The sequence below is a fragment of the Sebastes fasciatus genome, chromosome 19, assembly GCF_043250625.1.
Source record: "Sebastes fasciatus isolate fSebFas1 chromosome 19, fSebFas1.pri, whole genome shotgun sequence".
NCBI classification, from domain to species: domain Eukaryota; kingdom Metazoa; phylum Chordata; class Actinopteri; order Perciformes; family Sebastidae; genus Sebastes; species Sebastes fasciatus.
In genome coordinates this window covers 4,800,502-4,827,903 of record NC_133813.1, presented here as the reverse complement: position 1 = coordinate 4,827,903, position 27,402 = coordinate 4,800,502, and the positions used below count along the sequence as shown (strand labels likewise).

The window sequence follows — 27,402 nt, the reverse complement described above, 5'->3', positions numbered from 1 at the left end:
TACAGTGTTTCCACCCAGCTTCAGTGCGATGTATTAAACCTCTGCAGAGTGGCACGTTGTCATCTGTAGTCTGTGGAGGAGAACTTTGCATCAGTACATTAACTGGAAAGCCGGATCAATTTCCTCATCTAACACTCCCAAATGTCCAGGACCATGATTGTCATAGAAATCTGGTACATGCAACTTACTTTTCGAAGCGTGTCTGTAGCTGGTTTGTGGATTGTTGGTGAAGGTTTTGGAAATGTAAATGAGTCCACTCTTGGATCCTGTTGGACTTCTTTTCTGTCAGTTCCTGGCCCGTTTGTTACAGCTCTTGCTGTGCCTTCATGACGTTTGGTTGTATCTGCTGGGATGTCCTGTCTCATCCTGAGGCCTGAGAAGGACTTCTCAGTCGTAGCGTGTATATTCCCAGTTATAGCTTTTATAAATCTGGGATCAGCGTCAGTCTCAGATTTTGGACTCATTGTCGTCCTTGGGGTCTCTGTAGGTGGCGGACTGTCTGCTTTCTGTGTGCTTCCTCGATTGGAGACCTCCATACTTGACGTTGTCCCTTTTATCTCCATGTTTACTGGAGTTGTCTCCGCTATACGCTCTGTATTTTTGTGGAATTTTGATAAAGGTTTTGCAAATGTAAAGGAGTACACTTTTGGATAATTTTGGACATCTTTTCTGTCAGTTCCTGGCCTGTTTGTTACAGCTCTGGCTGTGCCGTCATGAAGTTTGGTTGTATCTGCTGGGATGTCCTGTCTCATCCTGAGGCCTGAGAAGGACTTCTCAGTCGTAGCTTGTATATTCCCAGTTATAAATCTGGGCTCAGCGTCAGTCTCAGATTTTGGACTCATTGTCATCCTTGCGGTCTCTGTAGGTGGCGGACTATCTGCTTTCTGTGTGCTGCCTCGATTGAAGACCTCCATACTTGACGTTGTCTCTTTTATCTCCATGTTTACTGGAGTTGTCTTCGCTATACGCTCTGTGTTTTTGTGGATTTTTGATAAAGGTTTTGCAAATGTAAATGCGTCCACGTTTGGATCCTTTCTGACTACTTTTCCGTACGTTCCTGGCCTGATTGTTACAGCTCTTGCTGTGCCGTCATGAAGTTTGGTTGAGAAGGACCTCTCAGTCGTAGCTTGGATATTCCCAGTTATAGCTTTTATAAATCTGGGCTCAGCGTCAGTCTCAGATTCTGGACTCATTGTCGTCCTTGGGGTCTCTGTAGGTGGCGGTGGACTGTCTGCTTTCTGTGTGCTTCCTCGATTGGAGACCTCCATACTTGACGTTGTCTCTTTTATCTCCATGTTTACTGGAGTTGTCTTCGCTATACGCTCTGTTTTTTTGTGTTTTTTTGATAAAGGTTTTGCAAATGTAAATGCGTCCACTTTTGGATCCTTTTGGACTTCTTTTCTGTCAGGTCCTGGCCTGGTTGTTACAGCTCTTGCTGTGCCTTCATGTAGTTTGGTTGAGAAGGACTTCTCAGTCGTAGCGTGTATATTCCCAGTTATACATTTTATATATCTGGGTTCAGCGTCAGTCTCAGATTTTGGACTCATTGTCGTCCTTGGGGTCTCTGTAGGTGGCGGTGGACTGTCGGCTTTCTGTGTGCTTCCTCGATTGAAGACCTCCATAGTGGACGTTGTCTCTTTTATCTCCATGTTTACTGGAGTTGTCTCTGCTATACGCCCTGTTTTTTTGTGGATTTTTGATAAAGGTTTTGCAAATGTAAATGAGTCCACTTTTGGATCCTTTTGGACTTCTTTTCTGTTAGGTTCTGGCCTGGTTGTTACAGCTCTTGCTGTGCCTTCATGAAGTTTGGTTGAGAAGGACTTCTCAGTTGTAGCATGTATATTCCCAGTTATAGCTTTTATAAATCTGGGCTCAGCGTCAGTCTCAGATTCTGGACTCATTGTCGTCCTTGCGGTCTCTGTACGTGGCGGACTGTCTGCTTTCTGTGTGCTTCCTCGATCGGAGACCTCGGTACTTGACATTGTCTCTTTAATCTCCATGTTTACTGGAGTTGTCTCCGCTATACGTTCTGTATTTTTGTGGATTTTTGATAAAGGTTTTCCAAATGTAAATGCGTTCACTTTTGGATCCTTTTGGACTTCTTTTCTGTCAGGTCCTGGCCTGGTTGTTACAGCTCTTGCTGTGCCTTCATGAAGTTTGGTTGAGAAGGACTTCTCAGTTGTAGCATGTATATTCCCAGTTATACATTTTATAAACCTGGGCTCAGCGTCAGTCTCAGAATCTGGACTCATTGTCGTCCTTGGGGTCTCTGTATGTGGTGGACTGTCTGCTTTCTGTGTGCTTCCTCGATTGAAGACCTCCATACTTGACGTTGTCTCTTTTATCTCCATGTTTACTGGAGTTGTCTCCGCTATACGCTCTGTTTTTTTGTGGATTTTTGATAGAGGTTTTCCAAATGTAAATGCGGCCACTTTTGGATCCTTTTGGACTTCTTTTCTGTCAGTTCCTGGCCTTTTTGTTACAGCTTTTGCTGTGCCTTCATGAAGTTTGGTTGTATCTGCTGGGATGTCCTCTATTATCCTGAAGCCTGAGAAGGACTTCTCAGTCGTTTTTTTGTGGATTTTTGATAAAGGTTTTGCAAATGTAAATGCGTCCACTTTTGGATAATTTTGGACTTCTTTTCTGTCAGTTCCTGGCCTGGTTGTTACAGCTCTTGCTGTGCCTTCATGAAGTTTGATTGAGAAGGACTTCTTAGTCGTAGCGTGTATATTCCCAGTTATAGCTTTTATAAGTCTGGGCTCAGCGTCAGTCTCAGATTCTGGGCTCATTGTCGTCCTTGGGGTCTCTGTACGTGGCGGCGGACTGTCTGTTTTCTGTGTGCTGCCTCGATTGAAGACCTCCATACTTGACGTTGTCTCTTTTATCTCCATGTTTACTGGAGTTGTCTCCGCTATACGTTCTGTATTTTTGTGGATTTTTGATAAAGGTTTAGCAAATGTAAATGCGTCCACTTTTGGATCCTTTCTGACAACTTTTCCGTACGTTCCTGGCCTGATTAATACAGCTCTTGCTGTGACTTCATGAAGTTTGGTTGTATCTGCTGGGATGTCCTGTGTCCTCCTGAGGCCTGAGAAGGACTTCTCAGTCGTAGCGTGTATATTCCCAGTTATAAATCTGGACTCAGCGTCAGTCTCAGATTGTGGGCTCATTGTCATCCTTGCGGTCTCTGTACGTGGCGGTGGACTGTCTGCTTTCTGTGTGCTTCCTCGATTGAAGACTTCCATACTTGACGTTGTCTCTTTTATTTCCATGTTTACTGGAGTTGTCTCCGCTATACGCTCTGTTTTTTCTCTCTCCGTCATTTTGAGTGAGGGAGGTGAAGGTACGACTGATTCTTCTGACGGCACATTTCCCTCTTGTTTAGTGTGATTTATGCCCATATTTTCACGAGTTGAATTATCAGTCTCTGTGTGTTCTATTTCCTCTTTTGTTTCTTTGACCTGTTCCTCAGTATACACAGACACTGTAGTTACTTCAGCTGTACTTTCTGCTGGTTTTATATCTATTCTCTCTGTTCTATCTAGCGCATACATTTCTAATGAAAACAGGCATCCTTTCAAGCTCCCTGGTTCAATAATAAAGCTCTCCTTTATAACTTTAGTCATGGGTGGGGTGTCATCCAGCTCCTTTATGGGTATATTTACTGTTTTCCACCCAGTGTCTGAGTTCAGAATAAGTTTTCTTTCCGATGATGATTCTGTTTGTGTGTCTCTCTCTGTGCCTGGAAGGAGTAACATGATTAAGACTTCTTCTCCCGCCTCAGTAAGAACTTGTTTGGTATCAACATCATTATTATCTGTTTTATGTGGAGCTTGGAGGATGTATGCCAATCTTTTCTGGTTTCTATTTGCAGTAGTGTTTGTATGTGATCGTTCTGGCCGTCGAAACTCTGCTTGTTTAGTGATTCTCTTCCCATTGAAATCCTCTTTATCATCACCTTGAGTAGCCTTTATCTTGTACTGCGGGCTATTTATGGATCCTGTGTTCTCTCTGGATACCAACAAGAGTTGCCTCTTAACTCCATCATCATTATACACACTAGATGCCGCTTTTAAAGGATGCTGCTTCTGAGCACTGTTTTGTGAGTTCAAGTGTTCATTTTTCTTTATTACTCTGAGTGGATTTCTCTGTATCTCTAATTGTGATCTATCTGAGGTTTTCATTGAGTGCAGAGTAGCAGCTTTGAAAACGTCACGCTGACGGACTGCAGCTTGTCCATTATACTTCATGGGAACTTTAATGTCCATCGCTCGCCGACGTCTTTTTTCCATTTGTGCAATCTGTTCTTTGGATATTTTCTTGATGTTCATTGCTGGTGTTATTTCACCCTCTTTAAAACAGCATGGAATAATCACAGTTGCAGCAGCGCAGTATCTCTTTGTCAGCGTTTTCTGCAGTTGAAAAATGGTGTCGGGTGCCCAGCTCTTGGATTTCTCCAGTAAGAAAGCCTGAAAATTGCGGCCTGAGGCAGCTGTGTGATGATGCAGTGTCCATGAATCAGGGTGATCTTTTATTATGTCCATGGCAATATGGCTGGTTTCCCTAATAACATGCAGCGCTGGTAGAGAGTCTGACCTCAGCAGAAATACTGGAGCTCTTTTTCCTTTTTCATGAAGGAGAGAAACAACCTGGAGTGAAAGGAGAGCAAGATAGAGTCGGTTACAAAACTGCCACCACACAAATGCATAAAAACAGCCATTTAAAGTACACTACTTCATTCATGTGAACATTTTTAGCCTCGCCAGCAGAATGGCTCTAGGGACGGCAATGTCATTTGGTCAATCCATCACTTAATTTGGTCCAGACTGAAATATCTCAACAACTACTAGATGGACTTTTCATCTGGCGCCATCATCAGGTTGAAATATTAGCTCCTCCAATACTTTGTTTTATGACCAAATATCTGCAAATGACATTCCCATCAGCCTCAGCTGCACCTTATATTCAGAGCTAATTAGAAAACGTTAGCATGCTTAGACACGAAACTAATAACTCTTAGTTGGCCCCAGAGCTAAAAGAGATTTGTGCAAACTTGTGCATCTGGCTCCCGAGATTTAATCAGAAATAACATGCCCGGGCATTGTTCTAGATTCAGAGTTAAAATTTTACTTCACATTTAAAGGAGGTTATTACTTTAGAAACATTACCAACGTCCGTTCCTATCCTATAAAGATGCTGAAAAACATATTTATTTGAAATAGTTCAAATAGGTCAATTAAACATTTTTGAAAATTCAACTTATTCAGAGCTATGCTGCTACTTTAACCAAAACAAGGAAGAGAGATCACACTCTTATTGGCTTCCAGTATCTTTTAGAATAGATTTAAGGTACCTTCAGCCTACTTGTTGTTGTTTTTTATTTGGGACCAGCCTACATTGGAGACCCCGTCATTTTATAAGCCTTCAAAAGCTTTCAGATCTTCTACTACTGAGTTTTTAAATACACACAAATACGCACAAGAATATAGGCAGTGCAACTTTTTTAAACTGTGCTCCAAAATTATGGCATACCCTTCTAAAAGCTATAAGAGATGCACGCTCTGTGAACGTTTTTAAATGACAGCTGAAAACCCATTTATTTAATTTGACTTGTAATTAATATCATTCTAATTTTTATTTTCATTTTATTTTATTTTTATTTTTATTTTTATTTTTATTTTTATTTTTATTTTTATTTTTATTTTATAATTTTCTTAGTATTTTTAATTATTTTTAATGGTGTCTATAATTTCTCTTAAATATTTTTAGCATCTACTGTCCTTTTATTGTCTAATTGTATTGTCTATCTGCCCTTGTTTGAATGTGTTGCATTTTTCTTTTTTTTTGTAAAGCACTTTGAGCTCCATCTCATGTATGAAAAGTCTTCTATAAATAAAGTTATTATTATTATTAACAGGGTGACAATGGTAGACATTAAACCTACTAATAATAACATGTTAACATTGTTATTGTGAGCTTGTCAGCATGCTGATGTTTGCATTTAGCTCACAGTGCAGCCTCAAAGAGCTCCTAGCATGGCTGTAGAGACTCTGGGTTTCTGAGGCATGGAGTGACATTTTTAAACTTGTAATGGTTCTTTTTAGTGCTCTAGTGCGTCTCTCTCCGTGTTCAGCTATTACTTTAATGGCATGTCGTTCCCTCGGCACACTACTCGACTACACACACCGTCGACCATGCAGCATTCATTGATATCTGAGTTTAATGATAAGTGGAGAAAAAGGAAATCTCAGAGGGAGTTATTCACATTTCTGCAACTGTTGCAGTTACTCTCTCAGTAACTTTATTTCTTTATGTCTGTCTAACCGTGAGATTTATAGAATATTTTTCATTCTTAGTAATCGTCTTTCTAAGGTCTCCATGTCTCCAAGGTCTTTTCTGCCCTAAAGCCTAAAGAAAGGGAGTTTCACAGTAACGTTTCTGAGCCAATCACATTAGTTGGAAACTAATCTCTCTGCTCTCCCATAAATATTCTGAACAGATGCAAAAAACATGTCAGATATTCTTATCGTCAACAGCGTTTAATTAGTACGAAACGTAGTGATCGGCTTCATGCTTTTAGGTGGTGTAATTTTGAGGACGCTTGACTGTGACAATCCCACCTGTTATGCTGATAATTCATGCACACACCAGGGAGCAGCAGAACAGAGAAGATGCAATAAGATAAAATATATTAATGTGCTCATGGAAGATATGGAATATAGTTGTGATAATAATTCAGTACATGAACAGGGAACATAACATAGGGGAAAAGCCATTTCTATAAAGCACAGATATTGCATTTTGTTTGATATTCACACCAATACTGATTGAAATAAGCATACCAGTGCTGGGATATGATTCCTATGGATTATTCCTGTAAATTCCTGCTGAAACAAACTGCATCCATGATCATGATGGTCTGTGTGTGCCCAGTAAAAAGGGGAGGTCCGTTTGTGCTGCACAGCAACACACAGGCAGTTCCTCTGCATGCTTCGGTGCTCAGTTTGAAGTATCTCCAGTCCCAGGGGAGTCATCTGGAGCAGTTTTCTGCATAAACTCCGAGTGTAGTAATCCATGACCCAGTCCCCGTCTCCAGGGGGACTCCGGTCAGAGACAAGCAAGGACACCAGCAGCAGCCACGGCCTCATTGTGCCTGAGAATGAGTGCTTTAAAAGCAGCATAAACCCAACAGTAACCACGTTATCTTTACTGCTGCTTTCTCGTCTCACTTTGAATATGCAAACCATGCAGCAAATAACGGCTCTGCTCTATCTAACACGGTGCTGTAATTACAAAGAGGCACTTTCGCAGTGTGTAAACCTTATAGGAAAGTTTAAGCTTGTTCCTAAAGAGTTATGAAGCTTCTCCGCTTCAAATTGAACTGTTTGTTTTTGTATAATGTTCAAAATCGTAATACTGTCATACCACTGCCATATCACATTTCAGAGTAACTTAAAAGATAAGTCTTGTGATATTCTGTATTCTACTTATTGTCTACAAATCCCCTTGAAAACACGCAAATCCAACAATGGATTGATCCTACTAACAAGTATTATCTGTGTATCCAATGATAATGGATAATGATATGATCTTAATCTAGCCCGTTCTCATTCCCAGGTCGTCAAATACCGATGCTTTGTCATGGCCGTCGGCAATCGACACCGCCGCACAAGGCACCCTTTAGCGCCGATATGAGACGCACCAAGGTTTCCATTAAGTACAATGTAAATCCATCCGCAGAAATAATAAACGCTCAGGGTATGTGCGTCAGGAGTGACTGTGGTGATGTAGTTAAAAGAGTGGAAGAGACAAGGCTTTCATCCAGGAGACAGCTGTTCATTCTTGTCCCGTGTTCACAACGTTGAGTGTCATTTTCACTTTACAAACATAGCAGTTTTAAACCCAAATATGTATTTTTTTCCTAAACCTAACTAAGTGGTTTTGTTGCCTAAACCTAAAGTGACGCCAAGGGGTGTGACAAAGAATTTTTTTTTTAATGAGCATAGGCACTGTAGTTTATTTTGAGCCGATCCCACATACTCCTTCCTGCTGTATGCTATGCGTGTATTAATCAACGACTAAAAATAGTCCCCAACAAATGCTCTGTTTACTCCTGTTTGAGTAGCGTTTGCTAAAAACCACAATGTCCAGCTATTAATGTTTGTGACCTGCTGTTAAAGATTTACGTCTTCACTTGGATGAATGGGTTTGAGGTTCGGTGAAACAGAACAGGGTGGGTAGAGAAGTCTGAAAGAACAACACGGAGCTTTCATCCAGGAGAACGCCGTTAGTGCCCCGTGAAGTTTGACTTTCACGTTACAACGTAGTAGTTTTAAGCCCAACCATGTTGTTTTTTCCTAAACCTAACTAAGCGGTTGTGTTTAATTCACAACATTAAGCATGTGTTTAATGCGAGCGAAAAGTGAGTCAGTATGTGACGAGTTGGGATGAGAACACGTTGGATGGACACATTGGATTTGATCGTTTTGTGATTAATTGACAATAAGAATGTCACTTACCGTATCCTTTAATTGACTGCAGGACACATTACTGTAAATACAGAAACACCTGGATCAGACAAAACAGTTTGCAAAAACTGAGTGAGAGAATATCTACAAAACAATCACCCTTTTATAATGGTTAGTTTGTATTATTAATGTCTCTTCACTGGCAAAAATGTGGGTTGCAAGTAAAGGAGATGCTAAGTGTTGAAGACACCACATTGGCCCTGCTCTTTTCAAGCAGGTGCATATCCTGTACAGTTTATTGCCCTGCCTTAACTGTGCTAAAAGTTTTTGCATAATATTATTGTTATCGCTCACTGCTTAGGTCAGGAGGACAAGCCACAGAGCATTATTGTCACCTTGCCTTTTGGAGGAGCAGCAGGTAAGAATTCATTCTGTGTTTGATCCAGACTAGACATTAAGAAAAGACTGAAATGATAACAAAACCTGTGTTGTTAACTGATCTGTGTTAAAGACTAACTAGTGCATGTGTTTTATTGTATATAGAGAAGAAAGCATTGCAAATGTTGTGCTCTCAGAAGACTTAATTTCTTGGCATGTACACTTTGAATGGCTCAAACTAAACAAATTAAAAAATGTAATATATGTCATCATTGTAGCCGATGTCTTTTCATTTCCATTCATGTAGAGTATAAATCTATCGAGCGCTGGAGTGGATGGTGTTATGTAATAAAACTGATACGGTCACATTGTAACTCCAAGTCATGGTTGTAAAATAATCAAATTAAAAAGCTGTATTTGTCACATGCTCATGAGTCTCTGCCAAAAGGTTATTATGCAATAAAGAATGGTAATTAGAAATTAGTAAATATAAGAATTTGAAAGAATATGCAAAGCTAAGTATTAAGATGTGGAGAAAAAAAGTGAACGTTGGCATTGGGCTTTATTTTTAGTATATAAAAATGTACAAATTTGAATCCAGGTTATGAGGAATATCTGTTTATTTTTTTAATTACAGCTTCAAGCAACACCTTGCAATCATATCGCTCACATCCGACACACCAACATGGGAAACCTCACCGCTTCATGCTCAGTGACCAACAACAGCAAAAGGAACGTCCGAGTGTTCGTCACAGACAAGTCTCTGGAGATGGACGCCTTCATCGCCTCCCAGTCCGGAGGCAACGATAAGATAACCGCCGTGCTTCCTGGAGGCAAGAAGTTCATCTTCAGGAAAGAAGTCAAGCACGTCCGCGTGCTGGCGTCTCAGACTCAGCCGGTGCCGTTGGAATCCAATCCAATCAACGCTAGCCACTTTGTGTCCGTCTTCGTCGAGGATGAAGAGGATGAAAACATTTGCTCCAAACAGATCATGCACAATATGCCGCTGAGTGGCGCGGCCACCTTGCTGCTCTACGATGTGTAGACTTACACCTCATGTGTTCATTATTCTCTGCTAAAGTAGAAGAAAGCGGGTCTGAAATACATTAAACACCTGAATATTTCATGGAATTCTTTCTGCTGTTGACATAACGTATCTCTCTCTTGATGCCTCCAATAAAATGTCTTCTCAGCTTCACGGTCCTCCCGTCTTTGCATTTGTCATTACACAGTAAAATGAGGTTCCACATTCATCTGGCGTCACTCTCCTTATGCGTGACTCTCCCTCTCTGATCATCTGCTTTAGTCCAGATCTCACGATTGTTGCCGAACAGTGGAGGCTTTATTCCCTCCTGGAGGTCTGTGCTAAATTAGATGACATGCTTAAGAGGTCTGTCTCACCCACATGGTTGTTTTGAAAAAGAAATATTACTATATAACACCTCACAAAACAATGCACGTGATGCAGCATGTTGGAAGGAAGTCGATAAGAACGTGTTTGTGATGGCTCATACTTTGACCTTTGACCTTTGATATAAATATGTCTTATAAATACGTCAATATTACAGTCAGGTTGCTTTATAATAGGTATCCAGACTTTATGGTATATCAACATGACCAAGCAAAAAGTGATAAAGTAATGTAATTGTTTTGTTTTTCTTTGTCACAAGACAAACATCCCTCCCTTAACCACCAGATTCATTCTACGTCAGAAACAATTCCTAATGCGTGCTACAAAGCTACTAATACAAAGCGGAACAACAGGATCTTTAATGGTATTGTTATGGTTTTGGGACCATCTTTAGGTACAAAGAGAGTAAAGAAGCAGGACTAATATGAGGGACAGAAGCACGAATCACGACAGTTTGTTTGTGAATCGCTCAAAGGAGGAACGTGTAATGGAAAAGGTTTTTTAACATTGATTTTTCTGAGTGTATTGAGCAGTAGTGCTGTACTTAAAAACAATTTTGAGGTACTTATAGGCTACTTCTACTCCACCACAATTCAGAGGTAAATATTCTTTTTACTGCAGAGCTTTAGTCACTAATCTTTTCGATTATAATGCATTTGTTCCCTGTTAAAAATGTCATTCTTATCCAGTTTTATTATTTCATTTTAATCTGTAATCATTTTCTGCAATTATGACATTCAGATATTTTCTAAAATCTGCTTTCATTTTCCATAATTGCAGTGCATTATTCATTCTAGTTAAATTTGGCATTAAAAACAGGCTGAAACACTCACTGCACTCTGATTTTTTTTAAAGAAAATGTGTTTTTTAGGACCCAGTTATTATCCAGAATTATTATTATAAGATTGGGGATTTTGCATTGTTGGAGACTCACATGCCCACCAGTATATGAAATAATTAAAAGCAGCTACACCTTGACCAGTTGCAACAGTAAAATGCTACTTACACATGAGCACGTCAGTAACAATAATCCAGTAACATCTGTATATAACACTATGAAATGGGATATTCTTCAGTCATTTTGCTTTTGATGCTTTAAGTAAATTCTGCTTAAAATGCTTCTTTAGGGTTTGAAATTGAGCTCACTATTCTGTATCTACAGTATACTCTGTTCCCTCCCAAACTCTCAGACATGAGGCCGTCTGTGTTTCTATGTCTCCTACGCGCTGTGTCTCTGTTTGGGCCTGCTCTGTCTGCTCTTTGTGAGCTACTGGAGCTCACACTGGCGTGGTGGTTTCTCCTGGGATGGTTCAGCTCTGCAGTTCAACTGGCATCCCGTCCTCATGGTGTCTGGGCTGGTGGTTCTGTATGGCAACGGTACGTTACTGTACTGTAATAAGGATTTACAGCACTGCAGTATGTATACTCTCAGTTGTCAGTTCATTAGGTACACCTATAGGTAAAACTAATATCCTACCATCATGAAGGTTATAATGTTCAGTTTTAGAGAGGTGTAGATTCAGTTGTATGATCGTTTTGGAGGATGTAGTTTAGTGCTGTTGAACTGTATTGCATTATACAGACAACTTTACTGTTGACATGAGACCAGAGAATTGGCCTCTGGCCACAGATATGAAAATGTGTCTTTGTTTTGTGTCTCTTCATAGTCATTTTGTGTCTCTGTGGTTGCTTTGTGACTCTTTGTAGTCATGTTATGTCTTTTTGTAGCTACCTTGTGTCTCTTTGTAGTCATTCTGAGTCTCTATGTAGCTGTTTTGTGTCTCTTGGTAGTCATTTTGTGTCTCTTTGTAGTTATTAAGAGTCTCTTTGTAATTAGCTTGTAACTCTTTGTAGTTGCTTTGTGTCTCTTTGTAGTCATTTTGAGTCTCTTTGTAGTTGCTTTGTGTCTCTTTGTAGTCATTTTATGTCTCTTTGTAGCTGCTTTGTCTCTTTGTAGTCATTTTATGTCTCTTTGTAGCTGCTTTGTCTCTTTGTGGTCATTTTGAGTCTCTTTGTAGTTGCTTTGTGTCTCTTTGTAGTAATTTTGTGTTTGTTTGTAGTCATTTTGAGTCTCTGTAGTCATTTTATGTCTCTTTGCCTCTGCTTTGTGTCTCTTTGTAGTCGTTTTATATTTCTATGTGGTCATTTTGAGTCTCTTCCTGGTTAGTACAGAGGGACAGAGGGGGCCAGACACTTTGGGCCCCTGGGCCTGTGCCCAGTAGGCCTGTTCAGTAATCCATCCATGACTACTGATCTACCACGATATCTTGAAAGGAAAAAATGAATGGTGTTGCTATTATCGGTGCACCACTGACCACACAAAAACAAAATATTGGCCTTAAAAGGGACACTTGTAGATCAGATTACTTATCACAAGGAGAACAACTCAGGCTGTGAAAACAGTTTAGTCTCCTGCAGCTATATTTCAGTGCATTTTTAAGTGTGCAATTTTGAACTCACCATACTCAGTAGATACAGGCGTGTATCACTACTGTACATTGTACGAACATATTGTTCTTTAACAATTCTGAATGAAAAGAGAGTTCCAGAAATGTATGTAGTTTTTGTTTAATAATGTGAAATCACTTCTCATAGACGTCTCAGCTGAAATGATTTGTCAGTGGGCTGACTGAGCCTAGAGGTATTCTCTCTCAGTGAAACTGATTAAAGCTCTTGTGGATTTTGTTATTATTGTAGTTAGACATCATAATACCCAGAAAACTGAAATGAATCTAAGCAGACATTGAACTCATTAAATTCCTCACTGGATGAGTGCATCAACTAAATGATTTCAACGTAAAATGTAAGCGAAAAATATCATCTGACTTTTCAATATTATGCTAAAATGACAATATCCAGCAAAAGACAGCAAATTAATGTTTACATCATTTATTTCCCACTTACTGTATGCATGTGCAGTGGCTGTTGTGTATCGCGTACCGTTCACCTGGAAGCAGGAGAAGCACATCTGGAAGGTGGTGCATGCTGGACTGATGCTTCTGGCTCTGCTGCTGTCCGTCCTGGGCCTGTGTGCTGTGTTTGACTTCCACAGAGTCTTCCACATCTCTGATATGTACTCTGTGCACAGCTGGGTGGGCATCTGCACCGTGGTAATGTTTACATTACAGGTGCGTATAGAAGGGATTGAATTATTAAATATACTCGAGGAAACTGTGAGAAAGCACTAAAGCATTTAATCATGCTGCTTATAGTGGGTTCTTGGTTTGGCTGGCTTCTTGCTTCCTTGTTCTCCGCCGTGGTTCCGCAGCACCCTGAAACCTGTCCACATCTGGATGGGGAAAGCAATCCTGATCCTCAGTGTAACCTCCTGCATCAGTGGCATCAATGAGGAACTGCTCTTTTCTCTGTAAGTGTTCAGATGTACAACAGATCTTCTTTATTTCAACAGGAAAACAACCAAAATCAAATGAAATCTTACACAACATTAACAAAAGCATGATGCAGGAGTTATTAATCTATAAATGATTAAGAATCATGCAAGAAAGTTAACTTAATTTCTCCGTCTGCTGTAGTGATGGAGTCGGTGGTAAACCTTACAGCTCACTGCCTGCAGAAGCAAAGTTTGCAAACTCCCTCGGCCTCCTCATCGTGGCATTCGGATTGGTCGTCTTTGGCATCCTGTCCAAAGACAAATGGCGGCGGCCGGAAACAGACGGAACAGAAGTGTTCATGTGAGTTTGGGGGGCATTTTGGTTTGAGTTGATAATATAGATGTGAATTACATTTAAGTAACTGCTGGAGTCAAAGCTAACACATCGGATCTTTCTGTATCAGTGTTTTAGCTCTCTTGGTGAAATAATAACCTATATTTTCATTTTAATTACAGCTTCTGCTCAGTGAAGACCGGACATAAGAACACTGGATGCAATGTGCCATGGAGAGCCCGTAGTTCGTAGGTTTTCATTCCGACCACATGGAAACTGCATTGTATTTCTCTGATTCACATGATTAAAAAGGATATAAGAAAACCTTTTTTTTTTTTTTTTTAATAATTGATTGATTGAACTTTCTATTTTTGTTAAAAGTCTTCTTCTTCTTCTTCTTCTTCTTCTTCTTCTTCTTCTTCTTCTTCTTCTTCTTCTTTTTCTTATTCTTCTTCCCTAATAATCTTGTTCAGGAAATTATTCAGCTGCTAAAGCATATAAGCACAAAATAAACAATCATCAAATCATAAAAAGTATGAAACTACAAAATGCATTAACTAAAGTTGTAACGCTGTATTACAGGCTTAGACCACTAGATGTCTGCGTAGAGCAGCAGTAACTCTTCAGGATAAAGTACCATGTCGATTCAGACCAACATTATGCAGGGACAAATTTAATTCCAACAATAATAAGGACAGTTAGATAATATGCATGGTAAATTACAATATTTCCACATACTGGACAACTAGAATCATCTTGTAGCTGCACCTGCACTTTTTTACAGTTTGACAGGCTGACATATCCTCATCAACATTACAAATGGCAATAAAAATAATAAATGTCCTGATGAAGAGAGCTACACGTTCTTTTAACATGGTCATGGAGCATATACTGTATGTTTGTATTCTGGGGGTATCGTTCCTATGCAGAGGGTAGTTTAGTTTATTTATTGACTACACTGAGGGTGTTGTATGTTTTATTAATTTATTTATTTATTGTGTTGAGTTGAATGTGCTTCTTATTTTGTACTGTAATTACCTTGTGCCTTTTCTACCTTTTTTCTTTTCTTAAAGCTGATCGGTGTAAACTGCTAAGAGAATCTGATTTATTTAAACGAATCTAGAGTTTTCATCATTATTATTATTATTATTTTTTATTATTATTATTATTTTTTTATTTTTTTATTTTATTTTATTTTATTTTATTTTATTTATTTATTTATTTAGTTTTGTTTCTGCACTACTCCTGTTCCCCCTCCAGTCCAGCTGGTGGCAGTAATGCACCTCTAAGCTTCCTGTAAGGTCAAAGGTCACCGACTAGCCTGTCATAACAACCAGTTAGCATAGCAGCTAACATCTCCCCGATAAGACATTTCACTCTGTCAACATGGATGTAACTCAAGCCAAACAGGAACACCTGCTCGCATTAAAAGGTACTTTATTATCTTTACAACAGCATAAACATAAAGTGACTCCACGTGATGTTTAATGTTTATATATCAGAGCTCTGCTGTGACTGTTAGCTGCTAACTAGCTAGCTAGCTAAGACAATAATAAACTCTTATATTCTATAAAATGCTTTAAAGACAGTTTATGACAGGTGTAGCTTTAAATATTACTTTTCTTCTTGTTGTTGCACCACAAAGCTGAGATATTAAAAGTCACTGTGTAGTAATATATTACAGCAGCTAGCTATTGAACATAATGGTTTCTTAATGAGTGAATTAAACTCACTAGTTTTGTTATCTTTAGTAAGTTGTGTTTGTTATTTGTCTGTTAATATGCTTTTCTATTGTATAAACAAAGATACTCTATAACATCTGACAGTCAAATTATGTGTCAGTCAGCTACTTAGCCAATACACTTGACTCTGTTTCTGATGCATTTGTACCCATTAAAGGTTGTTTATATTCTTTATTTATCAGATGCATTAAATACTGACCCCAGATCTTGCTTTGATAAAATGGATCCAATGCACAAACTTGTTATGTTTTGGTGCAAGCTGCTAAAATGTACCATCTTAGACCAGTAAATCATAGTTGAGGTCAAATCAAATGACTGATTCATCCTTTCAGATACATGTAATTCCTGTGGCTCATCTAGAAAACAAATTGTGTTGTCAACAAAATAGATTTATTGCAATACATCAGAGGTTATTAATGCATTACAGCCAAAGACTACAATGAAACCTGCCTCTAGCTAAGACAATATTACACTTTTATATTCGATAAAATGCAATAAAGACTGTTTATGACAGGTGTAGCTTTAAAGAGTACTTTTGTTGTTGTTATTGGACCTCAAAGCTGATATTAAAAGTCACTGAGTAGCAACACATTACAGCAAGAAGTATACCATAATACCAGCTAGCTACTGCTGTTATATTGCTTTTCTTATTGTATAAGCAAAGCTCGAATAACTCAATAATGTGTCAATACACTTGTCTCTGTTTCTGATGCATTTGTACCCATTAAAGGTTGTTTATATTCTTTATTTATAAGATGCAATAAATACTGACCCCAGATCTTGCTTTGAGAAAATGCATCCAGTGCACACATGTTATGTTATTGGTGTAAACTGACAGCTGCTGAAATGTACCTATTAGACCAGTAAATCATATTTAAATCATATGACTAAATCAGCCTTTCAGATACTTGTAATTTCTGTAGCTCACTTTGGAAACAAATTGTGTTGAAACGTGTCAACAAAATAGATTTATTGCAATACATTAAAGGTTATTTATGCATTACAGTCACTACAATGAAACCTACCTCTCTGCACATAACAGGGAGATTGATAATTAGTTACTGAAGTTATTAGCACTAGAATATACTCAACTGAACGGTACCACAATAACTAACCCACTCATGTGTCCAATCACTAATCAATTTCACTTTACTTCACAGTGATGCGGTTAACAAAACCGACACTCTTCACAAACTTGCCAGTGACGTGTGAAGATCGAGATCTGCCAGGTAAGCCTGGATTTTATTCTCCATTTAACATTTACTGTATAGCAGAAGAGAATTGTTTGCAGGGTTCAGACAACAGGAGGTTGGATATCTGTGTCATATGACTGTGGATCTATTGACTTTGTATTGCTGTGGATTTGCTGACTTTTCCACTTGTTGTGGTTGTCATATCAGTATCTCTCAGCTGATATGTGGACACACACACAGTAGTCTGATCCATGCCACACAGAGCTTAAATTGTTATCAGGGAATCAGATTTGATTAATTATTCTACTGTTGACTGATCAAATGTAGCAGCAGCCAGCACACGGGATGGGAGTGAAATAAGTAATTTTAAGAATCATTGTTGGATCGAGTGTCTTTGCACTGTGGGAGGAAACCGGAGCACCTGTTGGAAACTCAAGCAGACACGAGGAGAGCATGCAAACTCCACACAGAAAGGCTTCAGCCGGCCGGAGTCAGGTTCAAACACTGGATTCTTTTTGCTGTGAGGCAACTGTGCTAACAGCTGAGCTACTGTACTGTGCTGCTTTTGTTAATAACGTTAGTTTGTTTGTCTGTCACAAGGCTCCATGTCATGTTAAAGAAGACAGAGGAGAAAAGAAAACGTGAAAGTTAGCAAAACAATCCTGGGTCTGTCATATCATTTCTTGCTCTTTGTCTTCTGTTCTTTAGAGCGTAGAGATTCAGTCTCAGCGTGACAGCAAAAAAAAAAATTTGGAAGCTTCCAAAAAAACACATCTATTGTCTATTTTTTTTTTATTATCAATTGTGAGTTTTTACATGCAAGTACAAAAATAATCCATCAGATTTTTCCAAGCTTCTCAGGCTCTTCACACACGTTGTATTCCAGTGAATTTAATCCATGACTGAGATTGAGAAACTGGCCGCCAAGCAGAACATCAATGAGAAGTTTATATCACCATTTCACAATAATGTGCACAAAGGGAAGCAACATAACGACTGACACCAGACACTTTTCGTGTCTCAGTTTGAGAGCATTGCTTCTGCTTTTCTTAGTGTTCTTCTCCAAAACTCAACCAATAGCTAACGTTCTCTGTGGTTACGTTACGGTTTCCCACTCAAGACAGCAGACAACACTTCCATGTTTATGTTGAAATATTTACTGTAGGGAACAAAAGCAAATATCTTTATGCCATAAAACCCCATTTAAGCGGTCAACAGGTGTGCGGGAAATTAACACAAATTGCATTCATGCTTTTAATCGATGCTTGCAATAGTAAGATATAATAATTGTGCTAAAGTATCAATGATGGGATTGATTGTCTAATGTTGCATTTTTGAGAATTTCCCTAAACCTGTAATTACTTATAGTAAAGCTCAACATAAATTAGATATTAAAACAACATGTACTGTATAATCTAGTAGCAGAAAGATAAACTAACTATCTAAAAACTGATTAAATTAACCTACTTTATATAGATTTTGAACTGTAACATTTGGTTTAGATCCAGGGCACATCTGTATTATAGATTTACGGTCTCCGATCTGTCTCCTGCTGAGAGTTTCAGTGTTTGTTTCCCCCTCTTGTGGAGTACACCACAGAGAAATGTGTTCGCTGGTAACTGAACTCCTTACAGACCATAAATCACAATGACACTTCTGGAAGGGATCGCTATTTATACAAGAGAGCAGCAGTGAAGTGACAGCTTATCTTAAAGTTCACAAAGATTAATTAGTTGAAGTTGACATTAGAATCATAAAAGCATTTTTGCTATCATGTTCCAGCTTTAAAGGGGACATATACTTGTGTTCTGGGGTTTTTACTAGAGTATGTTTATAGGCTTTAATGTACAAAAGACACCTTATCTTTCTCATACTGTCCGTCTGAATATACCTGTATTCACCCTCTGAAATGCTCCGTTTTAGCGCCGGTCTCTTTAAGCCCCCCTCCTGATATTATTCTTGAGGCTATATAACATGATGAAAAAAAAATACTGCAGCTTGTATATACAGTATGTAATATATGTTTGTTAATTGTTTAAGTCTTGTATGTGCTCCAGCTCTCTGTGTCTGTGTTTTTCTCTCTGTAGGGGATTTGTTTGGTCAACTTATGAGAGAGGACCCGTCCACAATCAAAGAAGCAGAGTCGTTAATGCTGGGAGAGATGCTTACATTACCGCAGAACTTTGGGTAATATAAGCTAATCAGCTGTTGGAAAATGAAACTTTTTGTGGAGCAAACTTTTGTTTTAAAGTTTAAAGATTTGACTTTTCCACGTGTCTGCATTCCACAGAAATATTTTCCTCGGCGAGACCTTCTCCAGTTACATTAGCGTGCACAATGATAGCAACCAAGTTGTGAAGGACATTCTTGTGAAGGTACTGTTAAAGAAGAAATACATTTCCAACACTTATTACACTCAACTGTTTGACCCACAACTGTGCTGTTGTGTGATGTGATCTTCTACAGGCTGATCTACAGACCAGCTCTCAGAGGCTCAACCTGTCGGCGTCAAACTCCGCAGTGTCTGAACTCAAACCTGAAAGCTGCATTGATGATGTCATCCACCACGAAGTCAAAGAGATTGGAACTCATATGTGAGTGTGACCCTTTTTTTGTTATACATCATCATGTGTTTTTGCTATTCTAAATGTTTCTTTGCTCTCTTCCAATTCCCAGCTTAGTTTGTGCCGTCAGTTACACCACTCAGTACGGGGAGAAGCTCTATTTTCGGAAGTTCTTCAAATTCCAGGTGAGTTATATTTAAGCCTTTTCATTAGATCAGTGGTTCCCAACCTTTTTCCTGAAGGGGCCCTTTTTCTATCATTGAGTAAACTAACGACCCTAACATATTTTATGTATATTTCATATTATATTCAATGCATAACACAGTGCACAGTGCAGAACAACTAATAAACTGTACAATTAACCCAATTAATTAATAGTGAACACAATAACTGCAGGAAGTTTGTGTAAAACGACCAATTTATATGAATTCTGAGCCGATTATTTCCTGTGAATTCGGCATCAGAGACGAGTTTTCCTCTTATTTTTAGGAACCTTTAATGCCATTCTCTGTCTGTATTGTGTTTTTTTTAATTGTATTTTTACCAATTATATATAATTAATAGTCTTCTTCTGTTGTCAGTGTTTTCTTCTCCCTGACGCTTGGCCATTGTTCTTTTAGTTCTGTGTTTGTTTTAACTGCGTACTTTTCTAAAGCAGGACGAGGCTGTTTATCAGAGCGGGAAGCCTCTGTGAATATAACTTGTGTTCAGTTCTTCACCTTATCCTACTGTATATGCTGAGTATTGTGATAAGATATATTACGATATATTGCGACTTATAACCTTTTTTCAACTGGAAATTATGCGTTTTTTCAAAAACTGTTTTATCTAATAAGATACAGTTTTCACTCTGTTCATCTCAGAGTTTTCATTCACATATCTAGAGGTCAGAGGTCAAGGGACCCCTTTGCAAATGGGCATGCCAGTTTGTCCTCGCCAAAATTTAGCGCAAGTTTGGAGCGTTATTTAGCGTTCTTCTCGTTAAGCTAACAGGATATGGTTTAGTACCAATCAATTCCTTGGGTTTTCTAGTTTCATATGATACCAGTATCTTCTCTCTAGATTTAAGATGGAGCCCGCTACATCCTCTGTGAATATAGCTTGTGTTCAGGTCTTCACCGTGCCCTTATACTATGAGATTTCTTTACTAAGTTTATATCTTAAATAATAAAACAAAAAAATGTTCTTCACAGAAATGGTTGAAATCCCGCGATGTAGGCCAACTGTACATTATTTAAAAAGTTGTCTGACACCCCTTAAAATCAAGAAGGCCTCGCGGCCTCCCCTAATGGGGGTCGGGACCCCCAGGTTGGGAACCAGTGCATTAGATGACCGTGGTAAACTCCTGTGTAAGCTTGGAGAAGACTTGAGAAATGTCACAGGTCCACAACAGAGCAAAAGCAATTACCATCGTAGCTGTGGATCTGGTGTCTGGCAGTCTTCAGCTCTCACTTTGTGCTCTAAATGTAACCGGCTTCCCTTCAGCAACATTTCCAGTATTATCCCTCGGGTTTCTTCCTTTCCTTAGCTGAAGATGTTCTAGTCTGATTAATCATTTTTCGCATGGAAATTATTTTTTTCCTGCCAAATGGAGGTACAGTGTGAGAAAACGACAGCGTTCAGTTTGCAATCTATTTTCAATCAGGTTTTGAAGCCGCTGGATGTGAAGACAAAGTTCTACAATGCCGAGGTAAGTTTTGCCGCTCTTCAAATCTACCAGCATCAGCATAATAGAAATATCTCTCACCACGTCGTTCTGCAAATAGAAGAACTGTATTGTATGACTTGCTTCACATCATATTTCATTTCATAGTTAGGAACATTTCCATATGCTAATAGGGGCAGTTAATATAAGAATGGTCTCCTGGGAAACACTTGTACCTCCAGATTTGTCAACTTAACAGAAAACTAGTTTGACGAGCTGGAGATCAAGTGTTTTCCTCACAGAGGCAACAAGCTTTTTCCTTTTTCTCATTTTCACACCAGTAGCTTTTTATATATATTAGCGGTATGCAAATATTCATTGTCATCATCTTTGGCATGTAACTTCATTTGTTTATTATGTCTTGTATTTTATTTTCTCCATTAGAGTGACCTCAGTTCCGTGGTAATTGTTCCTTCTGTTCTCATCGCTGAACGTTAGCTTCTCTTAATCCTTTTTTGGTGCAGCAGACTTGTTGTCTTTCTGGGGGGCCAATAGAAAGGTGCAAAGTAGAGGAATGGAAAGTCATAATGTGAATTATAAAACGCCTGCTACGTAGATTGTTAAAGATAAAAAAAAAAAAAGTGACTGCATTCATTAATTTAACACCTTGACGTGAACTTTCCATTATTTTTCTTTTGCCCTTTCTTTGGACGCTCGTGCTTTCTTGCAAACTCATCCGACGCGGGGCTTGAATTGAAGTTTGTGGTGTTAAATTGTGGCGGGTGGGGAATGCATTGATTAAACAATTTATCATCATTATGGGGAAAATTATGAGTATGATTGTTCTCATTTTCTATTGGTCAAGATGTAAATGATTATGTAATATTTCAGACATGAATGACGGGGCTTTTGTATCGCTGGGTTGAAGGTGTGCTCTTATTGTCAGTGATTATAAAACACCAAATTACTTTCTTGTTCCAATCGTTTACCATTGGATCATAATTGTTTTAACGAAGGAACGAATATATTTGATTGAGGTTTGGGGTATTGGTTGGAATGGCTTTGCATGGAAGGGAGATGCTGAGCTCTGTGATTTAACATTAACCTCATTCAGAACGGTTCATGTTCATGTTATGACTCGCAAGGCATGGACTAATCTCTGCTTCTCTCTCGTTGTATCTTACTGTACAGTAGAGGTTGCACTCAGAGTTTGACAGTTGTGAAGACTGAGATTGACACCGAGTGTTACTTTTCCAAAGCATCAACTAGTTGCCTACGATCCTGTACAAACACCATGTCAAGGCCTGTAAACTGACAGAGACAAGTATTTTTTTAACAAACCACGTTACTGTATATCATTTTATTATTGTAACATTTTGTTGCACAAGTAAGTTATTAATTTATATAGTAATTTATTCAGTAACATTTTCTATGACGTCCATATCTATAATGGTTATAAACATACTTCTAATCTGCTTATAGTACTCTAAAATCATCGCTATAAGTATCTATAATGCATAAAAGCATTTTATAATGACTTATAAGATCAAGTTTTATAATACGTCATCATTTCACTGACATTTTATTTGCAAGGATCATAGTGTTTTATAATTCTAATAGTTGTAATACATCATGTTTTTAGAGTGCATTAAATTATATTATATTCAGTATTATAATGTGATATAATATAAAGTGGCCGTTGTAAAATGAATGAAAATATCATTATATCTTTGCAAGAACAACACACAAACACTGTAAAACTAATTTAATAAATCCAATGACCACTTAGAGTAACTTTTAATCACATTATAATGCATTATAAGAGTAATTATAATGTATTATGAAAAGATTATAATGCTATTAGAATACACTATGAACCTTGGAAAAAAAATAAATGAGTGACCAGCAATTATGAAGTATTATAATACTTGATCTTATAAAATGCTGTTTAATGTATTATGATTATTGTAACTATGTGCTATAAGCAGATTATAACGCATTATAAACATGTTTATAATGCGTTATAGACATGGGCGTCATAGAAGATGTTATTCCTCTGAAAGGCTCTGATGCAGATGACATGGCTGCTATAAATAATCTGATTATTGGTTTAAAAACACACGACTAGTTGATGTTTGAGAGACACTTTGAAAGACGAAATCAGTCGCCGTGCAACCCCTACTGTATACTGTTTACTCCGCTGGTCAGCACTTCCACTAACAATGTCCTCAAAGGTACACTGAGCAAACGTAATAGAATTCAATTGATGTGTTTATATGTTTATTGTTTGTCTAGTTGATACATGTTGATACATTACACGACTCTCACATCACTTACAGAGTAGATTAAAGGATATGTTCACATTTTATTATATCAAAACATTGCTCACATGCTTATATGTACGTTAAAACAGCTGTTTGTAGTCATTCCTCCTGTTCATATCGGCGTTTAAAAGATCCGTCTCCAGTGGAAGTGATGGGGGACAAAAAACATATAACAAGTATCAGGCTTCAGCCGTCTGAGTTAGTCACATCAAGTGGGTATTTTTCAAAGTTACCGTGTTTTTACTGCAAAATGTTCTCACATGTTTTCTTGCTGAGCTGCTGCAGAGAAACAATAAAACAAGAATTTCCTACTAAAAACACAACCTTTTGAAGATGCCCACTTGTTTTGTCCAACTCAGAATACTGAAGCATCAGATTTGCTTAGGTCTCCGGGGGTCTGAAAAGTGAAGCCAATGGTGAAGTGCCTTAAACTTGCATTCTTTCTAACAGCCAGCAGGGGGCGACTCCTCTGGTTGCAAAAATAAGTCTGATTGTATAGAAGTCTATGAGAAAATGATCCTACTTCTCACTTGATTTATTCCCTCAGTAAACATTGTAAACATGAATTTATGGTCTCAATTGCTAGTTTCAAGTCTTCTTCAATACAGCATGATGTTCATTTAGTAAATGATGGTCCCATTTAGAGTCAAATAGACCATAAAGCAGGGGATGCTTTAGGGTGTGGCTACCTTGTGATTGACAGGTCTCTACCACGGCGTTGTCCGGTCTGGGAGTTGTCCGCGTTTTCGTCTTATAACTTTAACTCTTTCACAGTGTGTTTTCAGTTCATGAAAGTTAATTATAACCTTTTTGGTCGCCTAAAAATGTCTTATTCAGCGTTCGGTTGTACTTCGTGTCACTTCTGGTTGCAAATAACCAAGATGGCGACGGCCAAAATGCCGAACTCGAGGCTTCAAAACAGCAGTCCACAAACCACTGGGTGACGTCACGGATATGTTCACTTCTTATCTTCTTAGTCTGTGGTTCGTGGACAATCTGGACAGGAGGAAAATCACAGCAAGCAGTAACTTTTAAACGCTCATATGAACATGTGAATAAGACGGACATGAACCAATGTGAACCTATCCTTTAAGACTGTAGGACTTTGCAGAAGCCTAACCCTCCTTAATACCTAATGATACAGCTGTTGTGTTGCTCAGTTGGCCTTGGAGATAATGTCATTGTACTTGATTGTGAGCAACAAATATCAGTTAGTGACTGCTGGCCTTCTCCGCTCCAGACAGATGAAGTGTTCCTGGAGGCTCAGATCCAGAACATCACCACGTCACCGATGTTCATGGAGAAGGTCTCTCTGGAGCCCTCCATGATGTACAACGTCACAGAGCTCAACACGGTCGAAGGTGGAGACGACGGGTAAAAGCACTTTTAGTTTTCCTGCATATTCCTTCATGTGTTCACCGTCAGCTTTTTATACTTCTCATCCGTAACTTTTCACTTCCAGAGAGTCCACGTTTGGGAAAATGTCCTACCTGCAGCCCATGGACACGCGGCAGTACCTGTACTGCCTGAAGCCAAAGCCGGAGTACGCGGAGAAGGCCGGCGTCATCAAAGGTGTGACGGTGATAGGGAAGCTCGACATTGTATGGAAGACCAACCTCGGAGAGAGAGGGAGGCTACAGACCAGTCAGCTGCAGAGAATGGTATTAATTAGACAGCAAATAATAATTTTTTTTATTTTTTTCCGAATTTTTTTTCCGATCTTTTTTTTCTGACTTTTTTTTCTGACATTTTTCAGATCTTTTATTTCGGACATTTTTTCCGAATTTTTTGTCCGACATTTTTCAAATCTTTTTTTGTCCGACATTTTTCAGATATTTTTTTTCCGACTTTTTTTCAGATATTTTTTTTCCGACTTTTTTTTCGGACATTTTTTCAGATATTTTTTTTCAGACTTTTTCTCTCCGACATTTTTCAGATATTTTTTTTCGGACATTTTTCAGATCTTTTGTTTCGGACATTTTTTCAGAATTTTTTGTCCGACATTTTTCAAATCTTTTTGTCCGACATTTTTCAGATATTTTTTTTCGGACATTTTTTCAGATATTTTTTTTCAGACTTTTTTTTCGGACATTTTTTCAGATATTTTTTTCCAGACTTTTTCTCTCCGACATTTTTCAGATATTTTTTTTCAGACTTTTTTTTCGGACATTTTTTCTAACATTTTTCAGATCTTTTGTTTCGGACATTTTTTCCGAATTTTTTGTCCGATATTTTTCAAATATTTTTTTGTCCGACATTTTTCAGATATTTTTTTTCAGACTTTTTTTTCGGACATTTTTTCAGATATTTTTTTTCAGACTTTTTCTCTCCGACATTTTTCAGATATTTTTTTTCAGACTTTTTTTTCGGACATTTTTTCAGATATTTTTTTTCAGACTTTTTCTCCGACATTTTTCAGATATTTTTTTCAGACTTTTTTTTCGGACATTTTTTCAGATTTTTTTTTTTCAGAATTTTTTGTCCGACATTTTTCAAATCTTTTTTTTCAGACTTTTTTTGTCCTACATTTTTCAGATTTTTTTTTTTCAGACATTTTTCAGATTTTTTTTTTCGGACATTTTTCAAAATAAAAGAATTTTCATGTTTATTTGTATTATATCCTTTTATTATGTCTTTCAGGCTCCAGGGTATGGAGACATCAGACTGTCTTTGGAGATGCTTCCTGACACCGTCAACCTTGAAGAACCTTTTGACATTATCTGTAAAATCACCAACTGCAGGTAAAAATCCCGCAGTCCAACATCTGACTAAATCATTGAATTACAGGCCCGACCAAAGGTTATAATAGTTTAGAGTTTTCGATTAGTTTTGACTTTTCAAATTCATTTTAGTTTAATTTTAGTTCATTTTTAGAGTGCGTTTGCTAGTTTTAGTTTAGTTTCAGTTTTTCAGAAAGGTTTAGTTTTTATATATTTAGTTTTACAGTAGTTTGTAATGTTTAATCTTTGCGTTACTTTAGTGTAATTGCAGCACCATCTCCTGGAAGTCTGTTCAAGACTTTTTTTTCCGACATTTTTCAGATCTTTTTTTTTCAGACTTTTTTTGTCCGACATTTTTCAGATCTTTTTTTTCCACTTTTTTTTCGGACATTTTTTCAGATCTTTTTCTTCAGACATTTTTCAGATGTTTTGTTTCAGACACTTTTCAGACTAAAGCCAACAGCACTAACAACCATCTTTTCTTTGTGACCTTGGTGTTGTAGTGAAAGAACCATGGACCTGGTGCTGGAGATGTGTAACACCAGGTCGATCCACTGGTGTGGTGTATCGGGGCGACAGCTGGGGAAACTCGGTCCTGGTGCCTTCCTCTCTCTGCCCCTCATCCTCCTCTCATCTGTCCAGGGGCTGCAGGTATAATCCAAACTTTAAGTTTGTATCCTCCTCCTGCTGTTCCTGCTCACTGATACTCTTCAAACCTTTTTGTTTCAGAGTATTTCCGGACTGAGACTCACAGATACATTTCTGAAGAGGACGTACGAATACGACGACATTGCACAAGTGTGTGTGGTCTGCCCGTACACCAGCAACGAGTGCTAGACATTTTATTTAGCTTGTTTTTTGCATTTTAGATATGAATGGACCAACAGTGGAATTCTGCACATAACGCCGACACTTCACTCTTTTTTGCAACCTGAGGGGATAATACTGTATTTTAAAAATGAATTGTGAATAATATAAATCGCTTTCTTTGAAAATAATTATGTAAATGTGCATAAATGGTAATAAAATCTCTGTAATTTAATGATTTGTGATTTCCTATTGCTTTTCAAAACATATATCATGGTGGATTTTGTCATTAAAAATGCTCATAGATGAGAATATTTTATGAAAATGCTAATTTGTATCTGTTTAAAATGAACTGCACTGAGCATATTTTCTTCAAATATGTAAATTATAGGGATTTGAAGTTTTAAGCCACATATTTAGACACACAGGATACGTATTGGGTGCCAAATCACTGTACTAAACAGAGATAAAGTAAAGTGCGAGGA

General features: G+C 38.1%; 2 protein-coding genes across 3 annotated transcripts; both read left to right on the top strand.

Moving 5' to 3' along the window:
* The first annotated feature begins 9,531 nt into the window (after positions 1-9,531).
* Positions 9,532-13,953, top strand: LOC141757828 (lysosomal membrane ascorbate-dependent ferrireductase CYB561A3-like). The gene is made up of 6 exons (XM_074618677.1): positions 9,532-9,885; positions 10,153-10,204; positions 11,455-11,634; positions 13,177-13,385; positions 13,470-13,624; positions 13,791-13,953. Exons 1-6 carry the CDS (start codon positions 9,532-9,534, stop codon positions 13,951-13,953), a joined length of 1,113 nt encoding a protein of 370 aa, XP_074474778.1.
* Positions 13,954-15,192: 1,239 nt separating this feature from the next.
* On the top strand, positions 15,193-27,152 carry trappc13 (trafficking protein particle complex subunit 13). 2 transcript variants are annotated; one of them, XM_074617209.1, is made up of 13 exons: positions 15,193-15,354; positions 16,825-16,893; positions 18,945-19,044; positions 19,148-19,232; positions 19,324-19,451; positions 19,534-19,606; positions 21,067-21,111; positions 21,511-21,528; positions 24,631-24,764; positions 24,853-25,051; positions 26,031-26,131; positions 26,614-26,761; positions 26,840-27,152. In XM_074617209.1, exons 1-13 carry the CDS (start codon positions 15,309-15,311, stop codon positions 26,945-26,947), a joined length of 1,254 nt encoding a protein of 417 aa, XP_074473310.1. In that variant the 5' UTR covers positions 15,193-15,308; the 3' UTR covers positions 26,948-27,152. The 2 variants fall into 2 exon arrangements, with proteins under 2 accessions (XP_074473310.1, XP_074473311.1); XM_074617210.1 differs by lacking the exon at positions 21,511-21,528.
* The last annotated feature ends 250 nt before the right edge of the window (positions 27,153-27,402 follow it).

Bases quoted from the DNA above. Each gene is read 5' to 3' on its own strand.
- trappc13 (XM_074617209.1), top strand. From the start codon at position 15,309: ATGGATGTAACTCAAGCCAAACAGGAACACCTGCTCGCATTAAAAG. The intron at 16,894-18,944 runs GTAAGCCTGGAT...TTCTCTCTGTAG, and splicing joins TGAAGATCGAGATCTGCCAG to GGGATTTGTTTGGTCAACTT. The intron at 19,452-19,533 runs GTGAGTGTGACC...TCCAATTCCCAG, and splicing joins AAAGAGATTGGAACTCATAT to CTTAGTTTGTGCCGTCAGTT.
- LOC141757828 (XM_074618677.1), top strand. From the start codon at position 9,532: ATGGGAAACCTCACCGCTTCATGCTCAGTGACCAACAACAGCAAAAGG. The intron at 13,386-13,469 runs GTGCGTATAGAA...TGCTGCTTATAG, and splicing joins TGGTAATGTTTACATTACAG to TGGGTTCTTGGTTTGGCTGG. The intron at 13,625-13,790 runs GTAAGTGTTCAG...CGTCTGCTGTAG, and splicing joins GAGGAACTGCTCTTTTCTCT to TGATGGAGTCGGTGGTAAAC.